Source organism: Bufo bufo, chromosome 8 (genome assembly GCF_905171765.1).
Source record: "Bufo bufo chromosome 8, aBufBuf1.1, whole genome shotgun sequence".
Classification (NCBI taxonomy): Eukaryota; Metazoa; Chordata; class Amphibia; order Anura; family Bufonidae; genus Bufo; species Bufo bufo.
Window position 1 is genome coordinate 59,011,892 of NC_053396.1, and position 9,964 is coordinate 59,021,855.

Below are 9,964 nucleotides of genomic sequence, written 5' to 3' on the forward strand. Positions count from 1 at the left end.
ATTGTTTCAGCCCAATATCTCCATTTTTGTCTGATTAGTTGTAATAATATGCCAAGAGTCATGTTAGATTCAAATTAACTATTCTTTATTAGCACTGGAAGAACAGAACAAATGGAAAACAAAACCAAAATTACAAAGAATTTGCACCACTTTAGTAAAGAAAGGGACTACAGAACAAATGCTCCTTATGCTGTTATAAACCCCATCAATATAAATTACAGCGATAGACCATTAGGAAAAAATATTAACACTTCTTATGGGTAAATCCCCATACAGCCAAGAATGACAGGGTTAACAAGCAAATATCTACCAAATAGAAACCCTAGAAATCTGTCTTTAATACTGAGGGCTCTGTGAGCGGTAAGTTGTCTCAAAATAACTTCTTTAAATAATACAGTATACAATTGTGTTTCCCAGAGGCTGCTTGCCTTCTCTGAAATTCACTAACTGTGCATACCTAGAAAAATACTTCTAATATATATATAAAAAATAATATATATATATATAGATATATATATATATATATATATATATATATATATATATATATATATATATATATTATAATACTGGTAGAGGGGAATTGGGGACGGACGGACACCAGCATGGAACAGTAACCATCAAGGTAAAAAAAAAAAATGCATCTAGGCAAAGACTATCCAGCAGCAAGGAACGGTAATGTTAGATGATCCCTATTGTAAAGCCTCATGCATGCAACAGTATGTATTTTGCAGTTCTGCAAGATATATCTACTGTCCGGGCTGCATCTGCCTTTTCTGTAGACCCATTGACTTCAATGGGTCCGTGGTCCACATTTAGTGGTCAAATATAGGAAATTTTCTGCATAGACATATGGAAGCGGAAAACACATGGATCGTCCGTGTGCTTTCTGTATCTGTATACCAGTTTTACTAAAAAAAAATAGAATATGTCTGCAAAATGCAGACCACGGACCTACTGAAGACATTGGGTCGGCAAGGAAAAAAAAATGCAAACAGTGAACTGTAAAATGGGTTCGGTCGTGTGCATGAGGCCTAAATCACACAGGTTCATTGCATTCTGCAAACAACAAAGTAAATATATGGTTTATACCTTGTAGTAGGTATTACACATACTTTGAGGCACAATTGGTAATTTAATATCTAAGGGCTCATGCACACAACCGTAAGTATTTTGCGATGCGCAAAAAACGGATCCGCAAAAAATACAGATGACGTCCGCGTGCATTTCGTATTTTGCGGAACGGAACAGCTGGCCCCTAATAGAACAGTACTATCCTTGTCCGTAATGCGGACAATAATAGGACATGTTCTGTTTTTTTGCGGAACAGAAAAGGGGGTCAGTACTTCCGTTTTTTTTCCGGACCCATTGAAATAATTGGTTCCGTATATGGTCCGCAAAAAACATGGAAAGGACACGGAAAGAAAATACGTTCGTGTGCATGAGACCTAAGGCAGATGTCTCCATTCTCGACATGTAACAATTTGTCTATGTAACTGCTTAATAGATTAGTTATTGATTTTCCACCATAAATAACTTTAAATGATCCCATGAACGCTGTTACAAATTGTTCTAATTCCTAATATACAATGGAAGAACAATGGAATGTACTGCACCCAATACCAAAAAAAGGTGAGAAAGAAACGGTAGCACTCGAATCTTCAATCCAATCGTGTGTTTATTGACACTGAACAAGAGCAACGTTTTGACCCAAAAAGTATTTTTCAAGCTAGCTTGAAAAAGACTTTTTGGGTCTAAACGTTGCTTTTGTTCAGTGTAAATAAACACACGATTGGATTGAAGATTCGAGTGCTACCGTTTTTTTTTGGCTATTGAGGGGTCCCTAGGGCCGGGGCCTGACACCGCAAGCACTGCTGCCAAATATGGACTAATATACGTCAGTGAGTGGTGCTGTCCTATCTCAAAGTTTTTTTTCTGCACCCAATACCAAGTGATGTGACTGCACCTAATATCAGGGCAATGACAACAGCATGTTTAAAGTTTGGTCTTGATAAACTGAAAACATAACAGGAACACAAAGCTCCATTGTTAACTATGGCAGAAGCTTGTTAGAAGGAGATACTTGGGGTAATATATTTCAAAAATACAGGAGAAATAGAAAGAGCTTTCTGTGGCCGGCTGCTTACTAACCTTGGAACGACCAAGTTTATGAAGACACTCTTCCTGTATAAGAGGAAGATGTGAAATACTACAGGCCTATGATTGTAGATTGTACTGCATCAAACTCTGACTCAAAGTGGTCAAACAGTTCCAGCTGAGCCATTGAAAGGAAGGAGACCAATGAGTCAAATAGAGAAGAGTATTATAGGGGTGTTACATAGATTCAAATTCATCTATACGTTGCTTGGTATTGCCTTGGCGGATCTGGCGAAGTGTCTTGTACTTGTCTCTTCCAGCAAGCACATTTTGAGCATGCAGAAGGTCATTTGCAGTCTTCTTCGTTTCATCTCTGGCCATTTCCAGCTCTGAGCTTAACAACTGCAAGGATGAGAGAAAAGAATTACAGCAACCATGTCTAGATAGTGACAGATCTGTTTAGATACTTCAGCTGCAAGATGTTACATGAGGGTAAGTGAGATTTCATCAAAACAATCATAACTTTTATTATTACATTGTACTCATTATGAGGTAAAATTTTTTTCAATTGATCTTTATTATAAATATAGAGCCCTTTTCCCTGTACAGAGCCGAGATGCTCTATTATCAGGATCTAGATACTATTACGTCACATGTCAGGTCTTTAAAGATGGCGACCGCTCCTGAGCGAAGCGGGAACCATAGCAACCGGGTGCCTGCTGTTTCATGCAGCAGGCACCCGTGGCTAATACAAAGTAAAAAATACAATGCAACAGCTCTCTACAAACCAAATAAAGTACAAAAAAGCATTATAATGCCAATGCCATGCTTATTATGTAAATTAGAGATGCTTGGCAAATACATTTTGTACAAAATTATTTGGGCCTGTCTGCGACACGTCAAGGCAATCTCTGTAAGATGGGAACCTAACACTAAATTCTACCTTTTATGTGCCATGACAGCTACCATACAATTCAGGGAGTGTAGGTTACACATGCATGCTGGGCTCACCTTAATTTTTGTCATCGTTGGTGCCAAAATGGCCTCCATTAATTCCATGGAATGTAGGTACCAACATGCATGCCGAACCCACTCCACACCTCTCCTGGTGCCAAATGGCCACCAGCAAATGCAATGAGAGTCCACCCTATACCTCTCCTGGTGCCAAATGGCCACCAACGAATGCAATGAGAGTCCACCCTATACCTCTCCTGGTGCCAAATGGCTTCCAGTGAATGAGGGAGAGCAGGCTAAGCTTTACACTCACACTAATTAAAATCAGCCTATGGGGCAGACAGGCTGGTCAGGAGTGCACGACTGAAGTGTCAGCCACACCTCATACAAACTGCAAAGAAAAAGTCAGTTAGGGGTCAGTTAGCATTCTAATGCTAAGCTTATTATGTAAATTAGAGATGCTTGGCAAATACATTTTGTACAAAATTATTTAGGCCCGTCTGCCACACATCAAGGTGATCTCTGTACGATGGGAACCTAACACTAAATTCTACCTGTTATGTGCCATGACGGCTACCTTACAATTCAGGGAGTGTAGGTTGGTGGCCATTTGGCACCAGGAGAGGTGTGGAGTGGGCTCGGCATGCATGTTGGTACCTCCATTCCCTGGATTTAATGGAGGCCATTTTGGCACCAAAGATGACCAAAATTAAGGTGGGCCCAGCATGCATGTGGAACCTACACTCCCCCGTCTTACAGAGATCGCCTTGATGTGTGGCAGACGGGCCCAAATAATTTTGTACAAAATGTATTTGCCAAGTATCTCTAATTTACATAATAAGCATAGCATTAGCATGCTTTTTTGTACTTTGGTTTGCAGAGAGCTGTTGCATTGTATTTTTTACTTTGTGTTTTCAGTCACAGCAACGTGCACCTGCGCATTGGGATGTGCCGACTGACCCCCTTTTTTTTCTTTACCCGCAGCTAATGTCTGACTGGCAGTAATGCCAATCGCGGCATTTAACCTCCCAGATGCATCTGAGCGCCCTAAAAGTGTAAAAACAATAAAAATAAAAGTTTTTATAAATAAATAAAAAAAATGACAAAAAGCATAAAAATTCTAAATTACCCCCCTTGGCTTAAATAAGTATTTATAACATCTTAAGTTATTAAATGACTGGCACAAAGTGAAAGTCAGATTCACAAAGCTCGAAAAACTGTTAACCCTTTGTGACAGAATGGTTTAATATTTTTAATAAAGACCAATTGAAAAAATTATTTTTAGCCCATAATGCTAATAGTCACGTTATAATGACCAACAGAGTGCCGCATTAAATAAAACGATTACCTGAAGGTGTTTTTGGACCCTTTCATTCTTCTCTGCCTCTGTGGTTCGGTCTTCTTCACTCCGGTCCTTCAATGTAGCCTCTGCTTTCAGATCGGCACTGGCCTCTGCACCATTCTCATCTTGCTCATCATCCTGTTCATTCTCTGCGTGTATTGGCTCCTGCACATGAGGAGTGGTCATCACATGCTTCAGTTCATCCTTCGTCTTCTCTAAATCGACTTGCACTGCCTGGGCCTGGAGAAAGGTTGATTCATCATTATTCTACTGAATATTTCAACAAAACACAAATGTTACACTCTTCCATCTAACAATTCCCTCTAACCAGTTTATTAAAGGCTATGTACACCTTTGGCATGGAACAACATTAAGAGGAATTTATCATTGGAGGTGTATTTGAAGTGATTGTTTTGCCTGGAGTTGCTATGGGCACCTGCCCCAAATTTATGAAGGTGGTGCATGACAATAATAATTGCACGTATTTCAGTTAAGGGTACGCCTGGGAGTGGGGGTGTGGGGGGGGGGGGGGGGGGGGGAGAAGAGATACCTGCCATGGGGCCTTGTGACTTTTTAGAAAGTGATTTACACCAATCCCGATTAATTTTTCACTTCACTTCTGAAAGTGATTGAGTAGGTGCAGCTCACCAAAATTCACATTATTTTGTGCGAAACCAAGTGTGCAACATTTCCATGCAAAAAACTGGCATACCAGATTGGATAAATGTCTCCCATTATTTTTACAAGTGGTTACCCAGGTTTTAGCACGCAAACCTTCATTCATTTTCAGGACTCCTTATATAGTCCACCTAGTTTCAGATTTTTCTCATGAGATTTTGTCCCTCACAGTAACACATGCTGGGTGCGTTCTTCCCTATCTACAGCCTATGTGAGCGGTCTTCCTTGTATCCTTTCTACCCTCTTCACATATCTCATGTGTCCAACCTTCTGTTACTATCTCGGACAATAAAAGAGGGGAGCGGGAAAGCAGAGTGAGCCATCAGAAGCAATACTTGGACAGATTCATGTCAGATTCAGCAGTACCAGCCGCTAGGTGAAGGACTTGCATAATCTCTGCAAAAGCCACGTCAGGAAATTTTTAATGACGACTGTTTACCAAGTTGTATTTAGGAAGCAAATAAATAACAACAAATAACGTAAAGGTGTATGTAGTAATATTTATACACATGGTGCAGCTGTTTTTGTATGACGGGAATTATGGGGTTATCCACATAAATGGAAATGCTGTCATGCTTTTTGCAAGACACTGAACTAATTAATATTTTCACGAAAACTGAGGAGAGATCAACAAACTGTGAACAGATATGTTAGTGATTTACAGCACAGGCGAATATGATCTAATAAAGGCTTATTACGTTTCTTTCAGACAAATTCATCTTCTTAAAAGAGCAGCTGTAAAAATGGCACAGGAGCAGCAAACAGGGATCTGACACTGCTGGTGTCTCCAGAGGGTCATGGCCTCTTGATGCAGGCTGCCAACCTCCACAGGCTACCCGTTGTGCTTGAACCTGTAGTTCAGCCACACCTAACCAAAGTGTTTTCATAGGTTTCTGAGCCCACTGCAGACTCATTTTTAAACAGGTTTATTGATGGATAATTACTACACTGGATGGTCCTGATGGATGAAGCTCTGGATGGCTGGTGAATAGCCACTATGACTGAAGTAAGCAAGAAGGTCGCGGAGTGATTATTTTAGCTAGAATGTTGGGAATTGATATGATAGGTCCCTTTAGGGTCTCTTTGGTTGTAAAATGAACTCTCAACGATATGCAAAGTTCTTAACTGAGCATTTTCTGCCATGGTATGAAAAGAAGAATAGTGCCTTCTGAAATAAAACCATTTTCATGCAAAATTGTACAACATCCCATGCAGCAAAAAGCACCATAGACTTTTTGGTAGCTATGGGTATAACAGGTGATAAAATCATGGTTTGGCCACCATCATCTCAAATCTGTGACAGCCGCCGTCATATCTCAAAGCAGCAGGTCTGGGTAACAGCAATACTGGCATTAGGGGTGGGCGGTATAGGCGATATGCGATATAAATTTGGGCCACGATATGGATTTTTGCCATATCGCCGGACCGCGATATGATCGCGCTCTCTGCGCGCACCATTTTCTCCTGAGCCGGCCGGCACAGTGGAGGGAGAAGGAGGGAGTCCCTCCCTCCCCACCGTGCGCGGCTGCCGCTGAACACCAATGAGGACAGAGTAGGAGGAGGAGGGGAGGGACTGTGGCCACTGCGCCACCAATGAATGTGCCGGCCATATCCCACAAGGTACCCCTCCTCCCCCCCATCATTGGTGGCAGTGGGCAGCTCCGATCGGTTACCATGGCAGCCAGGAGTCACGCTACTGAAGTCCTGGCTGCGATGGTATGTTAGTGAGCAGCATTATACTCACGTGCGCCGTGATCGCCGGGAGAACCTTCTTCTGTCTGTGCGGCGGATTGCTAATGCTTATAGCATTAGCAATGCGCCGCACAGACCTATGAGAAGAAGGAGCGACCGGCGGCCACGGCGCACGTGAGTATAATGCTGCTCACTAACATACCATCGCAGCCAGGACTTCAGTAGCGTCCTGGCTGCCATGGTAACCGATCAGAGCCCCAGCATTACACTGCTGGGACTCCGATCGGAACTGCCCACTGCCACCAATGATGGGGGAGGAGGGGGACCCTGTGGCCACTGCCACCAATGATTAATACTGGGGAGGGAGGGAGGGTGGGTGGGTTTGAGTTACCATAGGGGGCAGATCAGAGGCTGGGGGGGCAGATCAGAGGCTGGGGGGGGCAGATCAGAGGCTGGGGGGGGAACATGAGAGGCTGGGGGGGGAACATGAGAGGCTGGGGGGGGGAACATGAGAGGCTGGCTGCCATGGTCAGCTCCCTGCTGTTGTGTGCACAAAGCACAGGGCAGCAGGGAGAGTGTAAAGTCCTATTCACCCTAATAGAGCTCTATTAGGGTGAATATGACAAGGGTTCTAGCCCTTAAGGAGGCTAATAGTTATTAAATAAAAAGTAACAAAAAAAAAAGTTTAAACACCCCCCCCCCCAATATAGAAAACAATATATCGCAATATATATCGCACATGCTTAAAATTATATCGCAATATAAATTTTAGGCCATATCGCCCACCCCTAACTGGCATCCTCTAATGAAATACAAGCAGAAACTAAACATGCACCTATAAGCTCAATGGATTGGAGTTGTTCAAGTCATCTTAAAGAAGGGCTCATATCAATATGTAAAGATCTGGAAACTGGTCTGGAACTTTTTAATTTAAATCATGTTTTTTTTATTTTCTTAATGATCTGTGCAAGCAGCAAATGACAGATGCATGTTGGAAAAGATATGAATATCATTATGACACATTGAATCTTTTGAAAAGCTAAATTCTGTAGAATAGTTTGGAACAACATATTCTTTTAAAAAACAAAGCCCTTGCCATTATGTGCACCTCCATGTGTATAACATCCACACTGTAATAGAAGTGGACACATGCGAACTGTTAAGGAAAAACAAAGAAAAATGTCCAGTGGACCATGGTGTACAGTGGTTACCTTTTGCTGCCATTCTTCTGCTTCACTTTCCTTCTTCTGACGGGCAAGTTCCAATTGGCTGATTTTACTGGTCAGATCGGCAAGCTCTGCAGACTACAAAAAATTAAAAAATATTAGCAGTGAGAGACATGCTGAATGGAGATTTATGATGCCTATGTTTTGCAGAAAAATTCAACCACTATGTCTACGCATCTACCATTAAAAGAAAGAGGACAGCTCCTAAGGCTTCATTCACCTATGTTGAAGGCACCACTAGGAGCCTCTGTCACAGTTTCTATTTTGTAGTAAAATGCTGGGCCCTATGACAGAAACCCAACAGATGCCGTTTGTCATGCACTAGAACCAGCACGTCTGATTTTCATTGTTCTGCTCCTTTAATGGATCAATAACACAATACTGTCCATAATGATGCATCATGCACACAACCTTCTGTATTTTGCGGCCTGCAAATTGGGGGCCCCAGAATATGGATGCCGTCCGTGGTGCATCAGTATTTTTTGCGGCTCCATTGGTGGCCAAGTTTCATCCCTTTGCGGAATGGACATACGGATGCGGAAAGCATACTGATCATTCATGTGCTTTCTGCATCCATATGTCCATCCTGCAAAAAGATTAAACATATCCATAAAACATGGACCACAGTCCTACTGAAATCAACGAGTCCGCAAAAAAAAATGCACACAGACAGCATCCGTGTTTTGCGCATCGCAAAATGGACACTGTTGTGTGCATTAGGCCTTAAAGGGTTATTCCCATCTCAGACACTGGGGCATGTTTAAAATTAAACCCCCCCATGGCTTACAGCTACTGTAAAAAGGGCAATAAATGAAAAAAGGGCATTTAAAAAAATACAAATCTGAGGGGTCAGATGTAGCGTTTGAAGTTTACAAAGGGCTTAACAAAATCTGTAAAAAGGAGATAAAATTTGCAAAAATACAAAAATGAACAGCAGGTGGCAAGAGAGCAAAACAAATCCCCAAAATTATTTAAATATATAAAAACCAAGGTCTGAGCAGGTAGGTCCCCTAAAGAATGGTAAAGGGGGGATAGTCACTGAAGATGAGGAAAAGTCAGAGTTAGGCTACATGCACATGACTGTGGTGTGTTTTTTGCGGTCTGCAAATCGCGGATCCGCAAAACACAGATGGCGTTCCGTGCGCATTCATGGACAGCCTTTAATATAACTGTCTATTCTTGTCCGCAAAGCACGGACAAGAATAGGACATGTTATTTTTTTTTTGCGGGGCCACGGAAAGGAGCAACCGATGCAGACATCCTTTGCGGCCCCATTGCAGTGAATGCGTCCGCATCCAAGCCGCAAAAACTGCGGCTCGGATGCGGACCAAAACAACGGCAATGTGCATGAGGCCTTACTCAATGTTTTTTTTTAGCTCTGTAGTTACAAAAGAGAAAGGAGCTAATATCTGTGGTGCTGGGGCTGTTAGTACATCCAGTAGTATACTCAATTGGCTAACTGTAGATATGGTCCAAGCTAAGTTAAATAAGGTAAATGTGAACAAGGCTCCGGGTCCAGATGGCTTACACCCAAGAGTGCTTAAAGAGCTCAGTTCAATCATTGATGTGCCCCTCTCAAGTGATTGGAGCAAGGCAAATGTGGTGCCCATAATTAAAAGGATCTAGGTCCTCCACAGGTAATTAGAGACCTGTAGGGTTGGACAGTATAGTTTGTAATTGGATTGAAAACTGGTTGAAGGACTGTGTGCAGAGAGTTGTGGTCAATGATTCCTTTTCAGATTGGTCCTGGATTATAAGTGGTGTACCCCAAGGTTTAGTGCTGGGTCCTCTATTTAATTTATTCATTAATGATTTCGAGGACGGGATTAATAGCACCATTTCTATTTTTGCAGAAGACACTAAGCTATGTAGAGCTGTACAGTCTATGGAAGTTGTCCATATACTACAAGCTGACTCGAACACTCTGAGTGATTGGGCATCAACTTGGCAAATGAGGTTCAATGTGGATAAATGT

General features: G+C 42.0%; 1 protein-coding gene across 1 annotated transcript in view; it reads right to left on the reverse strand.

Moving 5' to 3' along the window:
* Positions 1–1,350: 1,350 nt before the first annotated feature.
* LOC120978049 (moesin-like) overlaps positions 1,351–9,964 on the reverse strand; it is a 22,402-nt gene continuing 13,788 nt past the window's right edge. The window contains exons 2-4 of the mRNA XM_040406288.1: positions 7,975–8,067; positions 4,400–4,633; positions 1,351–2,499 (exon numbers count right to left, since the gene is read on the reverse strand). Of these exons, the coding sequence (XP_040262222.1) occupies positions 2,335–2,499; positions 4,400–4,633; positions 7,975–8,067 (492 nt within the window). The 3' untranslated portion in view covers positions 1,351–2,334. The remainder of the gene's footprint in view (positions 2,500–4,399; positions 4,634–7,974; positions 8,068–9,964) is intronic.